This window comes from Polypterus senegalus, chromosome 10, assembly GCF_016835505.1.
Source record: "Polypterus senegalus isolate Bchr_013 chromosome 10, ASM1683550v1, whole genome shotgun sequence".
Classification (NCBI taxonomy): Eukaryota; Metazoa; Chordata; class Cladistia; order Polypteriformes; family Polypteridae; genus Polypterus; species Polypterus senegalus.
The window spans coordinates 119537935-119563499 of NC_053163.1; the positions used below are offsets into that span (position 1 = coordinate 119537935).

The 25565-nt window shown below is 43.2% G+C and overlaps 1 protein-coding gene across 2 annotated transcripts in view; it reads left to right on the top strand.

Moving 5' to 3' along the window:
- The first annotated feature begins 1087 nt into the window (after nucleotides 1-1087).
- The window catches only part of LOC120537494 (zinc finger protein with KRAB and SCAN domains 7-like), a 48047-nt gene continuing 23569 nt past the window's right edge, over nucleotides 1088-25565 (top strand). The window contains exon 1 of one of the 2 annotated variants that reach the window (XM_039766475.1): nucleotides 1088-1647. In XM_039766475.1, the coding sequence (XP_039622409.1) occupies nucleotides 1134-1647 (514 nt within the window). In that variant the 5' untranslated portion in view covers nucleotides 1088-1133. The remainder of the gene's footprint in view (nucleotides 1648-25565) is intronic. The other variant, XM_039766477.1, reaches the window with a different exon arrangement.

Consider the following 25565-nt stretch of genomic DNA (forward strand, 5'->3'; position numbering starts at 1 on the left):
TTTTTTTGAAATGTACGGTTTTCATTTTGACATGAAAACCGTAGATTTACCATTTTGGTTATTTAGTTTATTTATGGCTTTTGTGTCAATTTAGCAAATCCATTTACACATATTCTTAGTACAAGATTTGAAGAATATTTTGTGAAAAATTTGTTAATAAATCTTTATTAGTAAAAAAGTTATGAACAATTTTATCCAATAGTAATCAGCTGTAATTTTTCACTTTTACATAATGTAAATGAATGTAAAAATATCCAAGAACAGAATTAAATAGACTTACCAAAATATATTTTCCTCAAACTGGGACGATTTTTTTTGTTTTTGCTTAAAACAGAAAATAGCGCTTTCACACGAACTAGACATTTATTTTAAGTTAAATAACAGATAATTCACGTATCACAACTATTACGTGATAATACATTTTAATCAACTATTAACTATTATTTAAAAATATAAAAACATATTGTTTTGAATCGAATTATTTTCACAATATTTTGACATAACATGGCATTTAAGAGAATCATCATGAAATGGGAATTCCCCATCATAGTTGGCACCAGTATGCAGAACGCACTGTGTAAAACGCCATCTACGAACAGTGACGGCATAGGGAGGTACAGGGAGGCATTATTCATTTTTCATTGAATTTTGAAAATGACTATAAATTTAATTAATTTAATAATTTATGTGATAAATTCGGCCATGAAAACTTTTTGTGGTGCTCCCTTTACCCCTGATGCCCTAAGCATGTGCTTACTTTGCTTATATGCTTAATCCAGCACTGAGTTGCTGGTCTGCACAACTCACTCTGATTTTTATTCTACCACACATGGAACATCTCTTCAATTTATGCTTGCATACACCATATATAACAACAATGATTAAGCTAACCTAAAATACCACAGTCTTATAAAGCAAGCAATGCTTTCCCTGTATTCCATATTTTTTATATAAAAGTGAAAAGAAATGATTAGTTTCTGGGCTATTCATCTTTGAATTTGTTCATTTCAACAGAAGAACTACAGTAATGTAGGGGACTTTTATTTTGATACATTTCGTTTGCAGTCGCGGCCGGATGCACCGCTTTTCTGTTCTTCATATATCATTGTTGCTGGTTCCACGCTCCATATAAAATGTATTATTTGTCTGCATTTAAGGAACAGTTCGCCGTCACGATTGAAACAGAATTGAAGGCTACTGCGCAGATTATACACGATAAACTCTCGCATTCAATTAATGAAGTTGTTTCTGGAGCACAAGCAGAGGAATGTGGTAGTGAAAGAGGGAAAGTGTTTCAAATCTCTTTGACCCTCCTAGTCGATGAAGCAGTAAAATCGATTGTCGATGCACTCCGGTCTAGATTTGCCTACTTTGTTGACGATCACTGCTCCGATTACTTACTTGAAATGTCCAAGAAAGACAAAGAGATAACAAAACTAAAACTTCAAGGAAGACTCTTCCAGGACGAAATGAAAACGGCACTACAACACATTAGACAGGCGGACAGCATTTTCGTTCAGTGCTTGAGCAGAAGTACGTGTGACACGCGAAGCAATGCGGCCAAAGAGGAGAGGGACGCCGGTTGGCTAGAAAATCGCCACTCGGCTATGCAGTTTGGAGGAAACCAGGCAATGGGTATGGTCACAGGTAGGGCGGCGATCAGATGGGTTAATAGGGACGAGAGAGAGAGAGAGAGATCTCATGCATGTATATATATTCACACACACACGCATATATATACCACAGGGTATGATGCATTTGTTTGATAAGTTTTTTTGATGCTGTTAATTTTCATTTTTGAATTATTACCATTTCATCATAACAGTAATTTAAAAATATTTATTGATACGCTTACAGTTTTGTAAGTTTAATGTGTTTTGTATACAGTATGCTGCAGTGCCCATCATAATAGGTTATTCCAAATTGCAGCATACAAAATATAAAGGATTTATGATACAAAATGAAACGTCAGATAGCAAATACCATTTAGAAGTGTATGGAGCATGTGGTCATCAACCCTGAACAATGTCCCAGCCCATTGGAGTTTCATAACACTTTTAATAACAACCAAAATACTAATTACAAATTAGTATTTTTTTGTGAGAATGTAAGCATATGTTTAGCAGAGTTGGTAAGTTTGGGGCCTGAAGTTGGGCCTATTTGTCAAGGAGACAGGCCTCTGTGATAAAGGCTGGTAGTGTGGTGTAGTGCAGGGCTATTCAATTACACTTTCTTTCAGTTGGGCCAGATTTTCAAACCAAGAATTTTCTTGTGCCAGACATTTTCAGCAGCCAGTAAAGCAGCAGGTAATGACACATTTTAAATGAACACAAATGAATGTATTGAAAAACAAGTAATGTTTATTCATTGTTTCCCCTTACCATTTGGTCACATCTGCCACAGGCACATTAAAAATGTATAAATAAAACAACAACAAAAAGCTATAACTGAAAAGTATCTGAGGTAGTACCAGTAGCAATACTTTTTTTCCACTTTTGAAAGTGATGCCTAAAGTTTTGAAAGTCCCTAAAGTCTTACTGTTTACAACACTACTTGGTAGCTTATTCCAAGTGTCTATCGTTATTTGTGTAAACAAAAACTTCCTAATGTTTTTGCGAAATTTACCCTTAACAAGTTTCTAACTGTGTCCCTGTGTTCTTGATGAACTCATTTTAAAATACAGTCTCGATCCACTGTAGTAATTCCCTTTATAATTTTAAACACTTCAATCATGTCACCTCTTAATCTTCTTTTGCTTAAACTGTATAGGCTCAGCTCTTTTAATCTTTCCTCATAATTCAACCCCTGTAGACCTGGAGTCAGCCTTGTCGCTCTTCTCTGGACCGTTTTTAGTGCTGCTATGTCCTTTTTGTAGCCTGGAGACCAAAACTGCATACAGTACTCAAGATGAGGCCTCACCAGTGCATGGTTGAGCATAACCTCCTTGGACTTGTACTCCACAGATCGTGCTATATAACCTAACCTTCTGTTAGCCTTCTTAATGGCTTCTGAACACTGTCTGGCAGTCGATAGCTTAGAGTCCACTATGACTCCTAAATCCTTCTCATAAGGTGTACTCTCGATTTTCCGACAGCCCATTGTGTATTCAAACCTAACATTTTTACTTCCTATGTGTAATACTTTACATTTACTGACATTAAATTTCATCTGCCACAAATCTGCCCAAGCCTGTATGCTATCCAGGTCCTTCTGTAATGATATAACGGATTCCAAATTATCTGCTAATCCACCTGTCTTGGTATCATCTGCAACCTTAACCAGCTTGTTGCTTATATTCCTATCTAAATCATTTTATGTATATTAAAAATAGCAGCGGCCCTAGCACTGACCCCTGTGGAACACCACTCTTTAACATCGGCCAGTTCTGATGAGGTTCCTCACACCATCACCCTCTGCTTCCTGTGTCTGAGCCAATTCTGCACTCATCTAAAAACATCACCCTGAACTCCCACTTCTTTTAGTTTGATGCCCAACCTCTCATGTGGCACCTTATCAAATGATTTCTGAAAGTCAAGATAAATAATATCATAAGCTCCACTTTGATCGTATCCTTTTGTTGCCTCCTTATAGAATTCCAGCATTCTCTACAATTTCCAAATCCCTCAGTACCTCCTTAGTAGTCACGTTTACCTCTGTCAGATTATCCACTTGCTCACTTGTAAACACCTCAGAAAAATGTAAGATTAGGGCATCTGCTATTTCATTTTCTGTATTTTTTAATTCCCCTTTACTATTCCTGATGCACTTGACCTGTTCCTTGACTGTTCTTTTACTATTGAAATACTGAAAGAATCTCTTATGGTCTTCTTTCGCCTTATCTTCTATATTCCTCTGCAACTATCTTTTAGCCTCCCTGATATCCTTCTTAATGGATGCCCTCATGTTCTCATACGCTCTACGATTCACTTTGCAGTCATTAGTCTTTTATGCCTTATAAAGCAGTTTTTTCCTTTGCAACTTCTTTTTTAAATCTTTATTAATCCACTGTGGAGTTTTTAAAATTTACTATTAATTCCAAATTTAGGTATGTATCTGTCCTGCATTACATTTAACACATTTTTAAACCTGTTCCACTGCTTCTTGACTGTCTCCACAAGCTTATCCCAGTGTATCCTACTTTTGTTTTGTCGCATCTGCTCAAAATTTGCCCTACCAAAGTTCAACTTAACAGTTTTAGTTTTACTCTTTGCATTTGCACTCTTACAAAATACTGAGAATTGTATTATATTAAGGTTACTTGACCCTTCACCACTACACCCTCAATTCTATCAGTTCTTGGGCGTCACGTAATGAATTATTAATTATTATTATAACTATTATGTATTTATTTTTTACTAAATCTTATTTTCCATGTTTCTTTGTTGATGAGCTCCTGTTGAAGAATTTATTGGTAACAGAACATATAGTGCACATGCCAAAACAACAGAAGTAACAACTAACGATTTGGCATTTTTCAATACCGTTTTAACAAACTTTACTGTCCGCCATCAATCACAGAGTAACCCAGTAAAACGACTGTAATACACCTTCAGCTTTAAAACGCAGAATTCATCACATCACTGTGTGTGACAAAACAGCAGGCAGGCTTACAATCTCGTACATATTTATTTACTGACGGACAGGATGGCATTTTGCTTGGAGTATGCATTAAATCAAAATAGAAATGGCATGCAAAGATGTGTGAGCACAAGGAGATTGGTGACAATCACACCTTAGTGTGCTGCGCCAAACCTGAAGGGACAACAGATCAAATAATTATTTCTTCAAATGTATGATGGGCAGATGAATTTCAAATATTTTGCATGCCCTACCCTTTGTTTGAGCAGTTGTGTCATATTCAGCCCTGTGTTCATTAATCTGGAACAAATGTAACTAGCCTCTCATTGAAATTCACCATTTGGAATACACAGCCATCCCAACAGCAATGCTGTGTACTTAGAAATATTTTCCCACACGTGTCTCCAAGTGTGATGTAATTTTCTGCGCGATTCTCTTGCACCCAGCACAGGATATAAACCAGCCTTTAGGCGGCTCAGGGATATGCAAGGAGGAGCCTGTACCATAACTGACGCTTCCTCACAATGCAGGTAATGTGCCTCATTAGGGACTCCATGAGCAACTGCTCATTCGACACAAAGTCAAACCAACAGTACCCAAGGATTTTCTGTAGAGACACAGTACCAAAGTAGTCCAGTCTTCATCTCAGGTCACTGGATAGCGTCCATGTCTCGCAAACATATAGCAAGACAGGAAGCACCAGGACTCTATAAAGACTTGGACCTTCGTCCTTTTGCATAGATATCGGGAGTGCCACACACCCTTTCCAGCGACCTCATGACCCCCCATGCTCTCCCAATCCATCTACTGACTTAATAGGAAGAATCGCCAGAGACATGAATGTCACTGCCAAGGTAAGTAAACCTCTCGACAAGGTCGACACTCTCTCCGCAGACAGACACACTGCTGATATCTGTGCCCAAGAGGTCATTAAAGGCCAGGATCTTGGTTTTTGTTCAGGACACTTGCAAGCCCAGACACTCAGACTCCTTGCTCAGTCACTCAAGTGCCCCGATCAGAGCCTCAATTGACTCTGCGAAGATCACAGCATCATCAGCAAAGTCAAGATCCGTGGATCTTTCTTCACCAACAGATGCCCCGCAGCGCTGGACACCCAGTGCATACAAGCATTGAACAGAGCAGGAGCTAGAACACACCCCTGACAAACCCCAGAAACAACTGGGAAAAATGCAGAGGTCCTGCCTCCACTCTGTACAGCACTCACAGTACAAGTGTACAGGCTGGCCATGATATCCAGCAAACTCGAGGGGATCCCTCGAACCCTTAGGATGTCCCACAGGGCAGCTCGATCAACTGAGTCGAACACTTTGTGAAAATCAACAAAGGCTGCAAAGAAACTCTGCCAATATTCTCGTTGGCACTCCATGAGTACCCTCAGTGCCAGGATGCGGTCGATGGTAGACTTCTTAGGCGTAAAACCAGACTGTTCCGGTTGTTGGTAGGTGAGCAAGTGATCACAGATCCTATTGAGGATGGCTCAATTAATGGCACATCCTCTTAAAAATAAAAAATGGCCTTTTTCATCTGTTACAATATTAAAGTTTCAATCATTTAATTTGCAACTGGTGAACTTAGTAGAAATGATAATCACCAGAACCTATTTTTGGTTGCATCTGAGTCTGTTTTAGTTGCAGTCTGGAGCCCTGGCTTGACACCGGCTGGGCCTCTCAGAGGTGTAGATCTGGTGTAGTGGTTAAGGTGCTGAACTTCAGCAGCAGAGGTTATGGATTCAAATCCTGCTACTGATGCTGTGTGACCATGAGTAAGTCACTTGACCTGTCTTTGCTCCACTTGGGAAGACAACAAAAGAAAATGTAACCATCAGCCAAATATGTAAACAATGAACCTGCACATTTTCACATGAGCTTCAACTACTTCTGTTGTTACCAACCTATAACCTTCAGTTTCATTTAGTGACAACACTCATTTAATCTAATGTGGCCTGTAATGGACCAGCACCTTAACTGTCTTATATATGATGCTGCTAGGAAATGGTAGGCATGTTTGGAAAATGGTAGCATCCTTCTATATAAAAGCGGTCGGGATTGTCCTTCCTTCCCGTGAGTGCTACGTAGGTGCGGAGTTTCACACACGCCCCGTCCATTTTGCAATGCACGATGGGATTTATAATTTTGTTTTTCCAGGTAAAAGATGATTTTCTACTCCAGACTGTGCGATATCTTCTTCTTTCTTACTATATAAAAGCAGTCTGGATTGTCCTTCCGTCCCGTGAGTGGAAAGCGTAGCGGTTTTCCGCTTCTCACAAACTTAATACTTGCAGCTTGTGGTACGAAGCGACACGATGTGAGCAGAGTTCTGGTGCTCCCATCGTTCCCTTGCTTTGTGCGCGATGCGCTGGAAAAATATACAAAATTATGTCTCTGGAAATAATTAATGTTCATGGAGTACAAATGCCTCACCGCGTAGTAAATATCAGGGGGGTTCAAAAGGGCGACCTCAATATAGAAAAAAAGTTTCAATTTCATCACAAAAATAACAGAAACTACGAGTATTAAAGTAATACCGCTGAAATGCAATATAACCAAATTAATGAGTTTGTATAAAATATCAAATTGATCTACATACTGAATTGCCTTAAGAAGTGGTCAACTTAAAAGTCGGTCGCCTTAAAAGGCGGGTCAGCCTAGTCAGTGTATATAACTGGTTGATTCACAGTACTGCACACAAAGATGCTTTAAATCAAATATTATCATCACAGCTTTAGTAAACTACTACTAGTGCATCTACACTACAAGTCAAATGTTTGGACACATAGTTTCATGCTTTTTAGAGAAACTGATACATTCTCTTATAAAGAGACCATTACATTGATTTAAATTGATTAAAACATTGAAGGAATGGCTGCTGAAAATGCAGGTTTGCAGTCATATGTGAATAATAAATTAAAGATCAGTCATGTCAAGCCATTAGCAAAACTTCCTGTCTTAACTCTATTTTCAAATCAAATTAATGTTATCTTCATAAAAAGATATACATTTTAATCAAAAACACGTGACAATTTCTGGGTTTGTTCAAATTTTTCAAAGGTAGCGTAGGTATTTATTTAATTAAATGGTACAAGAATAACACATCTTTTGGCAACAGCTCGTTTTTATGTTTGGCAGCAATCTGCACTGAATCTGCATGTGCTACTTAGTATTGTTTGCATTGACTAACTGGTACTGTAGTTTGGCCAGTCTATGGCACACTTATTTACACACCAGTAATACAATTTGATTAGTGAATATATCATCCTTACCTTAAAATCTCTGCTCTCCTTAATTACATCAGAAGGTGGTAAGTAAGGGCAGCACATTATGCATTTGATGTAAATTGCAAAAACTTTACACCTTGGGTACAACTTAAATAACTAGCAAAGTGAAGCTGAAAAATTAAACTAAATAAATAACACTACTAAAGCTGTCCATTCTGAAATGTTGCAGACACCATTATAAATGAGAAGTAAATCCTTTGCTTAAAAAATTGTGCAATTTGCCTCTTCTAAAAAGTTCATTCAGATCATAAAAAAGTTTTTAACAACCAAATTCAAGGGGTGTTATTATTTTTAAGAAAATAAAACTTCAATAACATCTCATTAATCGGGTGAAAAAAACATGTGCAAATGCAATGTTTTATTGGTTGCTATAGATAGAATTGTTGACTATTTTAACGATATATTACTAATAAATATAGAAATGTGTCACTTTATCGTGTTTCTGATGGGGAGGCCGACTCTACATCCAAGTGCCATGACTACAAACTCTGAGTAACTTGATGTATTTGGGTGTGCTAGTTATTTAGACCAATAGGATTTGTTTTAACCCTTAACTTCTGCACAGTTGTGCTGTCTTCATTTATTTAAAAACAAAGTGCTATGGTTTTGTAGTCACCCAAGTTGCTTGCTTTGAAAAGATAAATATTTATACAAAGTACATGTGTGGTTTTTAAAATGTGGACAACACAATGGGAAGCAAATAAACTTTATTCCAAAATCATTTCCTGTTGTCTTGACATGTCTGTAGTACTAGGGTGTTGTACCGTGTTATCCATAAAGGATGTAGTGAGAAGTCAAACAAAATGACACCTTTTATTGGCTAACTAAAAAAATTACAATATGCAAGCTTTTGAGGCAACTCAGGCTCTTTTGTCTGGCTGGTGTAATACAGAGACTGGAATTCCCTGTGTTTATACGTATGCATACTAGGACAGATACAGCATTGGAAAACCTTTAAGTGGGTCAACTTAAATGTAAAAAATTAATAGACCTCTCCAGGCTAAAATTCATTTAGCAAGAAAGGAGAACAATGTATAGTCAAGATCTTTTGATAAGATAACTTTCCAACAGAGTATTTTGAAGGTTTTGATGAGTTTTTCCATACAATGTGGATTTGCAGTCCGGTTGTCTGGGTCAGTCCGAGAGATGGCTTTAAAGCCAAAAAAGCCAATAAACGGTGTCATTTTGCTTGATTTCTCTTGACATGTCTAAAATCTTAACTCAGTGTCTCTTGAATGTCTGCTGTAATTCTCCCTATATACCACTAACTTAATGAAGAAGTTGTTTATGACTTACCAGTAGAGAAACTGCACTATTTAGTGGTAATAAATACAGATCTCAGGAGGCATTGCAGCTCATTAAGAAGACTGGGGTTCACATCACAGGCACTCCCTGCATTGAGTTTGCAGTTAGTCCTGTTAGTGTAGGTTTCTTCCCATGGTTCCAAGATATGCAGGTTAATTTGGATTGGCAATACTAAATTAGTCATAGTGTGTCTGTGTGTTCAGACCAGTGATGGACTGGTGCCCTCTCTAGGGATTGTTCCTGCCTTGTGCCCAGTGCTTACTAGGATAGGCTGTGGCTTCTGCATGACCCTGCTCTTGATGAACAGGTCTGGAAGATTGATGAATGGGTGAAGTATAGGAATCCAGACATTTTGGGGAAAAAAATATAAAGCAAAAATGTTTGAACTGGCAAGAGAGCAGACACAATTTTTTTGAAGTGTACCAAAAAGGAAAAAAATCATTATATGTACAGTATTTTTTCTAAGTGCATCCATTGCAGTAAGTTTAAATATAAGTAGCAGCAGGATATTTGTTTTTTGCATTTGGGTCTGGAACTTTTTCTAGCAAGACATATTATTAACTTTGTATTTCTGATTTTAAATTTTGATTTATTCCCCCATTCATTTTTTTATATCACAGGGTATATCCCAAAGAATCTATGGAAAGGGTGTCAATCTAAGGTAGGCCCAGGCCATACATAGTTTCATCTCATCATTTCATGAAGTAGCATCCATCAGGCACACGGGACAAAACAACCCCTCAATATAGTGTGCAGGCTTCTCACAGACAGTGATTAGGGCTGGAATCAAGCCCTGGAATTCTTAATTAAGTAGCATGTCTAAACATCATGTTACAGTGCTTGTGTGAACCCTTGCATATGCTTGGTAGGTCTTAATTACAATTATGTAATTATTAATAGTTCTGCCCTTCACGAGTCTGGAAACAGACAGTTCAAATCCCGGAGCCACTTGTCATCTGTGAGGAATTTGCTTGCTCTTTATGTATCTGTGTGGCCTTTGCTTCAGGTACTCCTGTTTCCTTCTGCATCATAAAAATGTACGAATGACTCCAAATTGATCTGCTGCTAATGCGAGTCAGTGTGTGTGTGAGTGTGTGATGTAATGGAGTTGCCCACAATTGGTGGTACATTTCTGGCTTATGTCTGGTGCTGCCAAGATAGGTTCCAACCATGGTAAACCAAATTTGATACAGATGATGACTGGATATAAACAATAAGTTCCAAATTTGAAATGCAGTCACTGATATGTAGTTATGGAGGACTACAGGAATGTTACGGACAAAATGAAATTAATAAGTAAACAACGAAAAACATATTTTGTGACACATTTATTTATTTATGCTCTCATTTCATTACATATTTATTTATTTAGGCTCTCATTTCTTGACACATTTATTTATTTATGCTCACATTTCACAGTACCTTTATTTATTTATGCATTTATTTATTTATTTATTTATTTTATTTTGTCTGAAATATTCCTCCATACGTAGTGACTGATTTATTTATGTGTTACATTGTGAAAAGAGAATCATTCATTTTTTGTCTCTTCAGTCATATGTTATATATATATATATATATATATATATATATATATATATATATATATATATATATATATATATATATATATATATATATATATATATTGTGGGGTACAGCCCAGACCCAGACAGGCAGACATGTTGTTTCGCCACACACGTGTTTATTTACAAGTGGAAAAGTACAAGTAAAGTGCACAACCCAGTGCTGCAGCACCAATCACCCCTTAAAGTCCTGGCCGCACAACAATGCCTTGCTCAGTCCTTCTGACCGCCTCCACTCCTCTCCTCCGAGCTCGGTCCTCTTCCATCCGACTCTTGCTGTCGACTGGAGGGAGGCGGCCCCTTTTATCCGCACCAGGATGAGCTCCAGGTGTTCCCCGGCAATCTTCCACTGACATGCCCCAGTGTGGCGGAAGTGCCGGCTGCATCCACGGAAGCACTCTGGGTGTCCCTGCTCTTCTTCCCCCCAGCACTTCCTGGTGTGGCGGTAGTGCTGAGGTCCATGGCTCCCAAGGCACGGGAATGCCACCTGACGGCGACCATGGGCCCCTACAGGGTGGAACTTCCAAGCTCTGTGCCCGTGGCCCCCAAAGCAACCAGGATGGCGGCCCCCACGTGATCCAGGGCGCGCGTAGACCCTCCTCCGGTCCCTCAATCCCTGACAAAATATATATATATATATATATATATATGTATATATATATATATTTATATATATATATATATATATATATATATATATATATATATATATATATATATAGTGGAACTTCGGTTTGGAAGACCTCCAAAAAGCGCTGAAGAAAACATGCATTATATAATTGAGAAGGCAGCGAAACAATAAGAAGCGAGCGAGTGACATATACAACCATATTCATGAGTTCTGCTACTTCGGAAACAAAGCACGATGTAAACCTACACTTTAAATTAAGTTCATAGACAGGCTGCCGCTGGCGTTTGTAATTTAGTGCCTGCCCATATAAGGCCGTCCGACAGCGGCAATCCAATAGCAAACTCCACTAAATATTCACGGGTGAAGGACTGTGCTTATGCAGAGGAAGATGAGATGGTCAGGGTGGTGTTTGACACAAACTCAGCGAAACTGCGAGAGAAAGTTTTAAGTGCCAGGACTAAGGTAACATTAAATACAGCCATGGACATCACACGAGATGGCACCAGCACAGCTGGGAACCTTCGATGCATGTACACCGGCGGCTCACGTGAACTGACGCGAGTGCACAGATAAAAAGCAACAGTTCCAAAGAGTGCTGAACAAAAACCGAATTACACAATTGAAAAGGCAGAAAAAATATGAAGCGTCTGATACATACAAGCATATTCATAAATCCAGCTACTGCGGAAACAAAGCACACGGTGGAAAAGTCAATGTCCCGCTAAAGGAAGACAGTGTAAAAATAAAAACCCGTGCATGCAGTGTGTCAGGTCTCAGATAAAGAAGAAGGCGAGCTGTTTATTGATGCAGTAAGAAACGAATCGATGAATGAAACCTGTCATCTTTACAGCGATTGACAAACACGGAATGTAACTTGAACACAACACATCCTACAAATACGAACCTGATTGAAAGAAATAATGATAATCAAATCCTTGATGACAGCAACACTCAGTAACACTCACAAAACAAATACTGTATATTGACAGTCATGTTACGTTATTTTAAAATGTTCCCTTTTCTTTTCTAGCTTTTTAACACACTACTTCTCGCTGCGATACGCTGGTATATATATATATGTATATATATATATCCCGATCTACATACTTGAATAATGGATACTTTATTCGCCATCAATGATTGTTTTGGTAAAGCCATACTCAGTGTATTCATTAGATGAACGGTTAAAAAGTAAGGCGAGGGGAGGATGACTTATTGAGGCATGCAGGCTGTAGTGCGTCAACTCTATCTGAATTTGCGATCACATTTGAAAAATATATCTTTTCAAGTTCTATTTAGTCCATATGTGTCAAACTCAAGGGCCGCGGGCCACATCCGGCCCGTGAGATCATTTTATATACTGTATTATTGTTATTAATGGCCCGGGTATATGAAGCGCTGGTAACACAATAAACTACAGATCCCATAATGCAGCGCTTCAGCTGCCTTGCCGAACACTTACCGCGTTAATCAAGTCTAGCTTAAGATGCTGCAAGTTATTGCGAAGCTAGCTCACACAATGCTGAAGAGAAAAGTTGATTCTGAAAACAGAGCCTTTAAAAACCGATGGGAGGCTGAGTATATGTTTACTGAACCCGTGTGTCTCATTTGTGGAGCTAATGTGGCTGTAATTACAGAATTTAATCTAAGACGGCACTATGAGACAAAACATCAGGGTAACCTGAATGCAATGCAGAAGATACAGAAAGCAGAAGAATTAAATAAGAATCTTGACACTTCAGCGGACGTTTTTACCCATGCACAAAGTGATTTCAAGTGAAGCTGCTTTTATGGGAGACACAAATGCACCAGTGCAACTTGCCCCACTTTCCCTGTTGCCAAGTAATGTTAAACCAAGTCATCACTACGGTGTTCCCAAATATGCACTTTGCTGATAAACTGAGCGCACTGAGTTTGCACGGCGCTTTGGTGACTTTGAAGAACAAAAAGTCCGTCTACATGCGGCTCGAACCTTGTGCATGTTTGGTAGCACATATCTGTGTGAGAAGCTCTTCTCAGTGATAAAGACTAACAAAACAGCACACAGGAGTTAAGCCTCACTGATGAGCACCTGCAATCCATCCTGAGAATCTCCACAACACAGAACCTCACACCAAACATAAACAAACTTGATGCCAAAAAAAGATGCCAGGCGTCCAGCTCTAAAATGACATATGAGCAAAGACAACTGAATGATTTGATTTGTTATTGCTGAAAGGAACACATTTTATTTATATTTCCAGGTTTTGTTATGCAGCATGTTCATATTTGAATTTGTATAATTTTGACAGGATATATTTTTATGGAGAGCAAAATCTTTTGGGATATTTAAAATCTAAGTTTATTTTTATATAAAATTACATAAGAGTAAAGAAATTTGAATGTTTGTTCTTTTAACGTTTACTTTATTTCTAACTTGTATAATTTAGACAGGATATATTTTTATGGAGAGCAAAATATTATAAGTTGTTTAAGGTTTGAGTTGATTTATTCACGAATAATATTCCTGTCTCCTCCTTGAACCGTCACCTTATCGTGGTGGAGGGGTTTGCGTGTCCCAATGATCCTAGGAGCTATGTTGTCCGGGGCTTTATGCCTGGTAGAACCACCAAGGCAAACTGGTCCTAGGTGAGGGATGAGACAAAAGCGGTTCAACAAACCTCCAATGAAGAAAAACTTGGACGCGTTTTCCCTTGCCGGGCGGGTCACGGGCCCCCTCTGGAGCCAGGCCTGGAGGTGGGGCTCGATGGCGGCGCCTGGTGGCGGGCCTGCACCCATGGGGCTCGGCGGGCACAGCCGAAGAGGTAGCGTGGGTCCTCCTCCCCATGGGCTCACCACCTATGGGAGGGGCCAAGGAGGTTGGGTGCAGTGTGAGTTGGGTGGTGGCCGAAGGCGGGGACCTTGGCGGTCTGATCCTCGGCTACAGAAACTGGCTCTTGGGACGTGGAATGTCACCTCTCTGAAGGGAAGGAGCCTGAGCTAGTGCTTGAGGTGAGAGGTTCGGCTAGATATAGTGGACTCACCTCGGCGCACAGCTTGGACTCTGGAACCAATCTCCTTGAGAGGGCTGGACTCTCTACCACTCTGGAGTTGCCCCCGGTGAGGCGCCGAGCAGGTGTGGGCATACTTATTGCCCCCTGACTTGGTGCCTGTGCATTGGGGTTTACCCCGGTGGACGAGAGGATGGCCTCCCTCCGCCCGGGTGGGGAAGGGTCCTGACTGTTGTTTGTGCGTATCGCGAACAGCAGTTTGGAGTATCCACCCTTTTGGAGTCTCTGGAGGGTTGCTAGAGGGCATACCTTCTGGGGATTCCCTCGTTTTGCTGGGAGACTTCAATGCTCCGTGGGCAATGACAGTGAGACCTGGAAGGCGTGATTGGGAGGAATGGCCCCGATCTGAACCGGCGGTGTTTTGTTATTGGACTTCTGTGCTCGTCATGGATTGTCCATAACGAACACCATGTTCAAGCATAAGGGTGTTCATATGTGCACTTGGCACCAGGACACCCTAGGCCTCAGGTCGATGATCGACTTTGTGGTGTGTCGTGGACTTGCGGCCATATGTCTTGGACACTTTCGGGTGAAGAGAGGCGGAGCTGTCAACTGATCACCACCTGGTGGTGAGTTGGCCGATGGTGGGGAAGATGCGGTCAGACCTGGTAGGCCCAAGCGTGTTGTGAGGGTCTGCTGGGAGCGGCTGGCAGAGTCCCCTGTCAGAAGTAGCTTCAACTCCCACCTCCGGCAGAACTTCAACCCGTCCGAGGGAGGTGGGGACATTGAGTCGAATGGGCCATGTTCCGTGCCTCTATTGTTGAGGCGGCTGACGGAGCTGTGGCGCAAGGTGGTGGTGCCTGTCGTGGCGGCAATCCCGAACCCGTTGGTGGACACGGCGGTGAGGATGCCGTCAAGCTGAAGAAGAGTCCTATAGGACTTTTTGTCCTGTGGGTCTCTGGAGGCAGCTGATAGGTACCGGCAGGCCAAGCGGAGCAGCGGCCGGTTGTTGCTGAGGCAAAACTTCGGGCATGGGAGGAGTTTGGAGGCCATGGAGAGCGACTTTGGACGGCCGAGGAGATTCTGGTCCACCGTCCGGCGTCTCAGGAGGGAAGCAGTGCAGTGTCAACACCGTATATGGTGGGGATGGTGCGCTGCTGACCTCGACTTCGGGCGTTGTGGGTGGTGGGAGGAGTACTTGAAGACCTCCTCAATCCCACTAACATGCCTTCCAATGAGGAAGCAGAGCCTGGGGACTCTGAGGTGGGCTCTCCCATCTCTGGGACTGAAGTCACCGAGGTGGTCAAAAACTCCTTGGTGGCAGGGCCCGGGGTGGATGAGATCGCCCGGAGTTCCTTAAGGCTCTGGATGTTGTAGGACTGTCTTGGTTGACACGTCTCTGCAACATCGCATGGACATCGAGGACAGTGCCTCTGGATTGGCAGACCGGGGCTGGTGGTTCCCCTCTTTTAAAAGGGGACGGAGGGTGTGTTCCAACTATAGAGGGATCACACTCCTCAGCCTCCCTGGAAAAGTCTATTGGGGTTCTGGAGAGGAGGGTCCGTCGGATAGTGAACCTCGGATTCAGGAGGAACAGTGTGGTTTTAGTCCTGGTGCGGAACAGTGGACCAGCTCTTCACCCTTAGCAGAGTCCTGGAGGGTGCATGGGAGTTTGCCCGACCGGTCTACATGTGTTTTGTGGACTTGGAAAGGCATTGACCGTGTCCCTCGGGGAATCCTGTGGGGGTGCTCGGGAGTATGGGGTACGGACCCCTGATAAGAGCTGTTGGTCTCTGTACAACGGTGTCAGAGCTTGGTCCGCATTGCGGCAGTAAGTCGAGCCCGTTTCCAGTGAGAGTTGGACTCCGCCAGGGCTGCCCTTTGTCACCGATTCTGTTCATAACTTTTATGGACAGAATTTCTAAGCGCAACCAGGGTGTTGAAGGGGTCGGTTTGGTGGACTCAGGATTGGGTCACTGCTTTTGCAGATGATGTTGTCCTGTTTGCTTCATCAGGCCGTGATCTTCAGCTCTCTCTGGATCGGTTAGCAGCTGAGTGTGAAGCGGCTGGGATGAGAATCAGCACCTCCAAATCCGAGAGCATGGTCCTCAGCGGAAAGGGTGGAGTGCCCTCTCAGGGTTGGGGAGAGATCCTGCCCCAAGTGGAGGAGTTCAAGTATCTCGGGGTCTTGTTCACGAGTGAGGGAAGAATGGGCGTGAGATCGACAGGCGGATCGGTGCGGCATCCGCGTGATGCGGGCTCTGCATCGGTCTGTCGTGGTGAAAAGGAGCTGAGCCGTAAGGCAAAGCTCTCAATTTACCAGTCGATCTACGCTCCTACCCTCACCTATGGTCATGAGCTATGGGTAGTGACGAAAGAGCGAGATCGCGAATACAAGCGGCTGAAATGAGTTTCCTCCGCAGGGTGTCTGGGCTTTCCCTTAAAGGTAGGGTGAGAAGCTCAGTCATCCGGGAGGGCTCAGAGTAGAGCGCTGCTCCTCCGCATCGAGAGGAGTCAGATGAGGTGCCTCGGGCATCTGATCAGGATGCCTCCTGGACGCCTCCCTGGTGAGCTGTTCGGCACGTCCAACGGGAGGAGGCCCGGGGAAGACCCAGGACACGCTGGAGGGACTATGTCTCCCGGCTGGCCTGGGAGCATGGGATTCTCCGGAAGAGCTGGAAGAAGTGGCGGGGAGAGGAAGTCTGGGCCTCTCTGCTTAAGCTGCTACCCCCGCGACCCGACCTCGGATAAGCGGAAGAGGATGGATGGATGGATGGATGGATGGATAATATTCCTGTCTGTTTTTACCATTCCTACCAAAGATATTTCTGTCGACTAAATAAAAATTCCTTCTATTTAAAATTTAAATAGAACTTGAACAAATACGATAGTTCATAATATCCACGCAGACTTGCACGTAAGAGCGGGAGTTATCCGTTTTAACAAGCAGCGTATTGCACTGATACTGAAATAGCTGTGTGTGTATATATGTAGATATGTATGTATATGTATATATATGTTTATATATGTGTGTGTATGTATATATATATGTATTTGTGTGTATATATATGTATGTATGTATGTGTGTATGTATATGTATGTGTATATACAGTATGTAGATATATATATATATGTATGTATATATGTGTGTGTGTATATATATGTGTATATGTATAGATATGTATATATATATGTTTATGTGTGTGTGTAAATATATAGTGGCGTCATACCACCGAAATAAGTATGTACATTGGTTTCGGTTAGCGCAGGGAAGCCAACTACCAAATTTCGTGAAGATAGGGCCATGAATAAGAAAGTTCAATATGGCGGACATTGTCGACCGTTATGACCGTTACACGTAGAATTTCGAAGTGAAACCTGCTTAACTTTTGTAAGTAAGCTGTAAGGAATGGGCCTGCCAAATTTCAGCCTTCTACCAACACGGGAAGTTGGAGAATTAGTGACGTGTGGAAAATTCAATATGGCGGCCGGCAATGGCGTCATACCCCTGAAATAAGTATGTACATCGGTTTTGGCTAGCGCCGGGAAGCCACCTACCAAATTTTGTGAAGATGGGGCCATAAATAAGAAAGTTCAACATGGCGGACGTTGTCGACCGTTATCGACCATTATGACCGTTACGTGTAGAATTTAAATGAAACCTGCTTAACTTTTGTAAGTAAGCTGTAAGGAATGAGCCTGCCAAATTTCAGCCTTCTACCTACACGGGAACTTGGAGAATTAGTGATAAGTGAGTCAGTGAGTGAGTGAGTGAGTCAGTCAGTGAGTCAGTGAGGGCTTTGCCTTTTATTAGTATAGATATATTTATATATATATATATATTTATATATATATATGTATATATATATATACAGTAATCCCTCCTCGATCGTGGGGGTTGCGTTCCAGACCCCCCCGCGATAGGTGAAAATCCGCGAAGTAGAAACCATATGTTTGTATGGTTATTTTTAGATATTTTAAGCCCTTATAAACTCTCCCACCCTGTTAACATTATTAGAGCCCTGTAGACATGAAATAACACCCTTTAGTCAAACATTTAAACTGTGCTCCATTACAAGACACACAGGACAGTTCTTTCTCACAATTAAAAGAATGCAAACATATCTTATCTTCAAAGGAGCGCCGTCAGGAGCAGAGAATGTCAGAGAGAGCACTCGCTAAGAAAAGCAAACAAGCAAAAAATCAATACGTGCTTTTAAGTATACAGAAGCACCGCGATAAAGCAGCATTTTGTAGAGGAGCGTCCATGTCCTCTGTGCAAACAGCCCCTCTGCTCACACCCCCTCCGTCAGGCAGAGAGAGTGAGAAAGATAGAGAGAAGCAAACAATCAAGCACCGCCCGGGAAGCATATCTTATATCATTGAGGAGTTTTAGTTAATATGTAATACATGCTCTGATTGGGTAGCTTCTAAGCCATCTGCCAATAGCGTCCCTTGTAGGAAATCAACTGGGCAAACCAACTGAGGAAGCATGTACCATAAATTAAAAGACCCATTGTCTGCAGAAATCCGCGAACCAGCGAAAAATCTGTGATATATATTTATAGATATGCTTACATTTAAAATCCGCGATAGAGTGAAGACGCGAAAGTCGAAGCGAGATATAGCGAGGGATTACTGTATATATATATATATATATATATATATATATATATATATATATATATATATATATATATAATATATTCAAGGCATTCGTAGTCTAAATCACAATCTGACTCTATGGGTGGTCGCCACGGTGCCCTCTTTCAGTTGCGAGAAGCAGATCATAGAATGTCCAGGAGCTCAATGATACCAGGTCCATTTGAGTGGAAATCCCCCAGGAGACCATCTGTCGTCTCATGTCAAGCATGCACACAAGCACATGCAGGGACATACAAACTACTGAGTACGATTTGGAGTTACTGCAATGAAATTTCAGCAAAATGGACTTGCCTACCGCATCATTTTGTCACTTTTATTTTCTTTGAATTCAGCCCTCTGTAGGTTGATAATTTTAATTTCCAGCAAACAATGTGGCATCCTTTCATTTCCAACACATTACCCAGTCCATATGAGTATAGATATCCAGCATTTTGTTCCAAAATTTGATGTGTTTTCAAAATGTTCCTTTAATGTATATATATATATATATATACATACAATATGTATATTGTATGTATATGTATATATATATATATATATATATATATATATATACAAATATGTTAAAATGAAGTTGCTGCTTCAAAAGCTTGGCAAGTTGTAAATTAATATGGTTTCTATCAGGGGTGCCCAAACTTTTACATTATATTTTTTTATATTCTAGTTTCTTCAAAATAGCCACCCTTTGCTCTGATTACTGCTTTGCACACTCTTGGCATTCTCTCGATGAGCTTCAACAGGTAGTCACCTGAAATGGTTTTCACTTCACAGGTGTGCCTTATCAGGGTTATTTAATGGAATTTCTTGCTTTATCAATGGGATTGGAACCAGCAGTTGTGTTGTGCAGAAGACAGGTTAGTTGGACGATCATTTATTTTTCAACAGGACAATGACCCCAAACACACCTCCAGGCTGTGTAAGGGCTATTTGACCAAGAAGGAGAGTGATGGAGTACTGTAAATGGTCATGAAAATAAAGAAAACACAATGAATGAGGAGGTATGTCCAAACTTTTGGCCTGTACCGTATATTGTGAGAAGAAGAGACAAGAGACATGGCAAGGGTTGGGGCAGCCACCCGTTTAATTCATTATCCTGGCTGCAAAGCAAACGATTTATGATCGAGTCAAGTTTACACGATAGAGTCCAAAACAGAACTGCCTCCCAGGGAAAAGGTGTGAGGCTTTATAGGACGTTTGGGGAGAAGTGATGTCGTCCTCGGCACCGGGACCGGAAGTGATGTCATCCTCGTGGCCGGAGCCGGAAGTGATGTGTCCCGAGTCGAGGTGGTGGTACCTGGTGGGATTTCCCGGGAAAGGCCTGCAGGGAAATTAGAAAGAGTGTCAGTGTACCCCGCCCCACCCTGGGCAGATGTATTATCAGTCATCTCTAAGCCCTTCAGCTGCCTCCTATGCACATGTGTGTGACAAGACTCCCCCTTCAGCCCAGACCCGTCGGGTCGGGCGTCCTGCACCGAGAGGTCGTGAGACCGGGAGAGGGCATCAGCGTTGGCATGAAGAGACCCTTGTCGATTAATGAGCGAAAAGTTGTACTACTGCAGGTCAAGAAACCACCTCGTGACTCGCGGATTTGACTCCCTGTGAAGGGCCATCCACTTTAGAGGTGCATGATCCGTCACCAAAGTGAACACCTGACCCAAGAGGTAGTACCGCAGCTGCATTACCGCCCATTTAATCGCCAGAACTTCCTTCTCCACTGCTGCATACCTGGTCTCCTGGTCCACCAGTTTCCAGCTCAGATACATTACAGGGTGTTCAACACCGTCAACACTTTGGCTCAACACGGCTCCCAAGCCTGTGTCCGAAGCGTCCTTCTGGAGGACAAATGGAAGAGAAAAGTTAGGGGCGATTAATATAGGTGCTGAAGTCAGAGCCCTTTTCAAGTCAATGAATGCAGCCCATGCTTTGTCAGACCATACCACTAGGTTAGGAACTCTTTTCTTCGTCAAGTTGGACAAGGGCGCCACTCTCTCTGAGAAGCGAGGCACAAACCGGCGGTAGTACCCGGCCAAACCGAGAAAGGATTGGACCTGCCGCTTGGTCTGCGGATGGGGCCATGTCAGTATGGCATGTTACTTGGAACACTGTGGCCTCACAGTACCCCAGCCCACCAGGTAGCCCAAATACTTGGCTTCTCTCAACCCGAAGAAACATTTCTTGGGATTGATTTGAAGCCCGGCCTCTCCTAATGCCCGCAATACCACTGTGACCTGCTGTATGTGTGCCTTTCATGTGCTGGAATAGATGACGACGTCATCCAGGTAGGCAGCACAAAACGAGTTATGGGGTCGGAGCACTTTTTCCACCAGACGCTGGAAAGTTGCAGGCGCCCCGTGTCACCTGAATGGAAGGACACGATACTGCCAGTGCCCGTTAGGAGTGCTAAATGCAGATTTTTCCTTCGCGGACTCCGTTAAAGGAACCTGCCAGTACCCCTTTGTCACGTCAAGTGGGGTCAGGAATTTGGCTGGTCCCAGCCTCTCGAGGAGGTTGTCCACGCGAGGCATGGGATAATCATCAAACCGGGAAACCTGATTAAGCCGACGGAAGTCATTGCAAAACCTCCAACTGCCGTCGGGCTTAGCAGTCAAGACGATCAGGGACTAAAACTCTCCTCGATTACTCCTAGTTCCAGCATTCGCTTGATTTCCAGTTCCACCTCAGCTTTCTTTGCCTCCGGGAGTCTATAGGGCCGCTCTCGGACGATCACCCCCGGGTCGGTCAATATATCATGCGCAACCAGAGAGGTCCGGCCGGGTTGTTCATTTACCAGCTCTGGGACGGAGCGGATAGCTGCTTCCAGCTCCTGCCTCTGTCTGGGAGATAACTACTCGCCAAAATTAAGGGAACTTATTTGAGTGAAGAGTGAGCGGGGCTGACCGGAGGAGGGATCAGGGTCCCTCTCCTTCCACGGTTTCAGCAGGTTCACATGATGCACCCATTCGCTTGGTGGACGATTGGGTTGTTTCACCAAATAGTCGACCAAACCCTTCCTCTCCTTAATTTCATAAGGGCCCAGCCAATGAGCGAGCAATTTGGAGTGAGAAGTGGGTGCCAACACCATGACACGATCCCCTGGGCGGAACTACCGGAGAGTCGTGCCACGGTCATAAAGACCGGCCTGTGCTGCTTCCGCCTCCTCCATATGACTCTTTTGAATGGGTCTAATTGTATCAAATCTTTGTGCAACTGGGCGATATATTCCAGAATATTTGTTGAGGGAAGTGCCTCTCCTTCCCAGCCCTCTTTTAAAATATCTAATATACCCTGGGGCTGTCGTCCGTATAACAACTCAAATGGTGAGAAGCCCGTAGAGTCTTGGGGAACTTCCCGGTAGGCAAAGAGGACGAGGGGGAGGAGTTGATCCCAATTCCTCCCATCCTTGCTGACCACCTTACGAAGCATCTGCTTGAGAGTTTGATTGACTCTCTCTACTAACCCATCGGTTTGAGGATGATACACCGCGGTTTTTAAATTATTTATCTTCAGTAACTTGGCAGTCTCCTTGAATGTTTCCAAGGTTAAAGGCGTCCCTTTGGTCCGTTAGGACTTCTCTAGAGACGCCCACTCGCGCAAAGACACATACTAGTTCCCGTGCGATTGTTTTGGAAGTAGCCGAGCGCAACGGAACGGCCTCAGGGTATCAGGTTGCATAATCCACAAGGACGAGTATATATTTATGTCCTCGGGCTGAGGGTTCTAAGGGTCCTACTGTGTCGACCCCAATCCGGTCAAAAGGGACGTCAATCAGGGGGAGGGGGACAAGAGGAGCGCGGTCCCTCCTGGGAATTTACTGCATTTGACACTCCGGAAAGGAAATGCAAAAGTGGCGAACCTCCTCATTGATTCCCGCCCAAAAAAAACGGAGCTTGATTCGCTCTAGTGTTTTGTAAGAGCCAAGATGGCCCCCAAAGAGGGTGGAGTGTGCTAACTCGCAGAACTGCTGCCGGTAGGTTTGTGGGATTAGCAGCAACTTCCGATCCTTCTCCTCATGCTCGGCGACCCGATATAGCAAGTCATTTTCAATAATGAAGCGAGGTCCCTGTGGCATGGGCTGATGCGTGCATTGGCCATTGACGAGGACTACTGCATTCTTTGCGTGTTTTAGAGAGTCGTCATTCCACTGTTCTCTCTTGAAAGAAGCCGACGTTGCTCTAAACTGAAAGTGCAACTCAGACAGCGGGTCCGGTCTGACCTCAAGGGGCGGAGATTCCTCCCACGCTGCCAGGGCGCTGGTAGATGACGTAGCAGCCCTCAATGGTCCAGGAGATTCTGTGTCACTCTCTTGGCCCTCCGCCCCACTCCCTGTCGGCTGTTTACACGGCGTGGAGGCAGCTTGAGACGAATCTTTCTCACCTATAACTAGTCTACTGCTGTTACTTTCAGACCAGTTCTGCCCTAGGATTACTGGAAACGGAGGATCCGGAAGAACCGCCACGGTGAGTCTTTTAAGGTCCCTTCGAGACATACGTAACACCAGGCAGATTTATACATGCGGACGTCTCTGTGTATACATTTAAGACTGGTCTTTTTTTATTTTTTTTTTTTTATTAATCTTATTACAATCCATACAAAGCATTTTTTTTTCTTTTTATTAATTTTATTAAAATCCATACAAAGCAATCAAGTTTTTACAAAAAGAAAAATTGAGTTAAGAACTAGTCTTTCTTTTAATCCACTGTTGCGGTAGAACAAAACGGCGAGCCACAACAGACACTTTACCGCCGGAGTCAAACAAGGCTGTCACTTTATGTCCGTTAATGAGAAGCTCCCTCATATGGTTATCTGCCAGGGGGTTGCTCAGGGCACACAACCTATACTGCCATGTCTCCCTGTAATCCGCCTTGTTCCCCGACAGGTCGCAGGCCAGTTCCGGTCGGAACAGGCTCCGGAGTGCACGGTAGGGACTTCCTCAGTGGGACATAGCTCCTGTGGATTCTACTAAGGGGCTTTTCTGCCCTCCTAGGTTTCAAAGCCAGGAGTTGTAACAGCTTCTGCATGGAATAGAAGTCATCCCAGGCCAGCTGGGCAAAGTCCTGGGGTAGGTGCTGCAACAGCAAAAAGCAGGCAACCTGCTGCCCAATTTGTAGAGGGGTTGATTCAAATGGCCATAGCCAGAGACCCACCTGCTCCCATAGCTTGTTCTGGGAGCGCTCTGTTTGGGTTAAACTCCCAGGATTGCAATTCCTTCACCTGCTGGCCTGGGGAAAGCCCATCGTTATCAGGGACCTTGGTCCCGATAGGCGGCTTCGGCTCTCCTGCCTTGGAGAGCATAATGAACCCCTTTTGTGTCCTCCCCAGAAACAAGCCCATGCCTGTGGGTTTCTTCCACCCTCTCCACCAGATAGGGCTTCAGCCCAGGGTTGCCCTTGTGGAGCGGAGCCTGCACCAGGTCCTTCCTGACCCCCCGACGCACTCCCTGCCCAGAAACTTGGCCCCGGTACTTTCCTGCCTGGTTTTTTTTAGGGTCCTGTCCCGGGTTCTTCAGGGACATCATCCTGCCGACTACGCCACTGTGAGAAGAAGAGACAAGAGACATGGCAAGGGTTGGGGCAGCCACCCGTTTAATTTGGTATCCTGGCTGCAAAAGCAAACGATTCATGATAGAGTTAAGTTTACACGACAGAGTCCAAAACAGAATTGCCTCCCAGAGAAAAGGTGTGAGGCTTTATTGGGCGTTTGGGGAGAAGTGATGTCGTCCTCGGGGCCAGAAGTGATGTCGTCCTCGGGCCCAGGACCGGAAGTGATGTGTCCCGAGTTGAGGTGGTGGCCCCTTGTGGGATTTCCTGGGAAAGGCCTGCAGGGAACTTAGAAAGAGCGTCAGTGTACCCTGAGGCAGATGTATTATCAGTCATTTCTAAGCCCTTCAGCTGCCTCCTATGCACACGTGTGTGACAATATATACTATATATATATAGTAACACACGTGTGTTTAGGAGACAACTAAAGGGATTGAATACTTGTGATTCCATGCCAGACCAGGGGGTGGCGAAGTGCACTAATTTTCTCTCTCAATCTTTTGCAGACCATTCTAGGGAAATCCTGCTCAGCTCTGGGGCAGCCACTGATGTCACTTCCGGTTCCCGTATTGATGACATTACTTTCTTTGCTGGCTTTTAAAGCTGCCATCTTGTCTCCAGAAGATCAGTTCTGTTTTGGATTCAGTTGGATAAACATGTTTTGTTATTTGAATCAGTTTTGCAGCTGGGAACAATTATATGGGTGGCTGCCCCAAATCTTATCAATGTTTGATGGTCGTTATTGTGACTATATCTATACTAATAAAAGCCCTCACTGACTCACTCACTGACTGACTCACTCATCACTAATTCTCCAACTTCCCGTGTAGGTAGAAGGCTGAAATTTGGCAGGCTCATTCCTTACAGATTACTTACAAAGGTTGGGTAGGTTTCATTTCGAAATTCTATGCGTAATGGTCATAACTGGAACGTATTTTCGTCTATATATGCTGTAGTAGAATGCAGCTTGATAGCCGT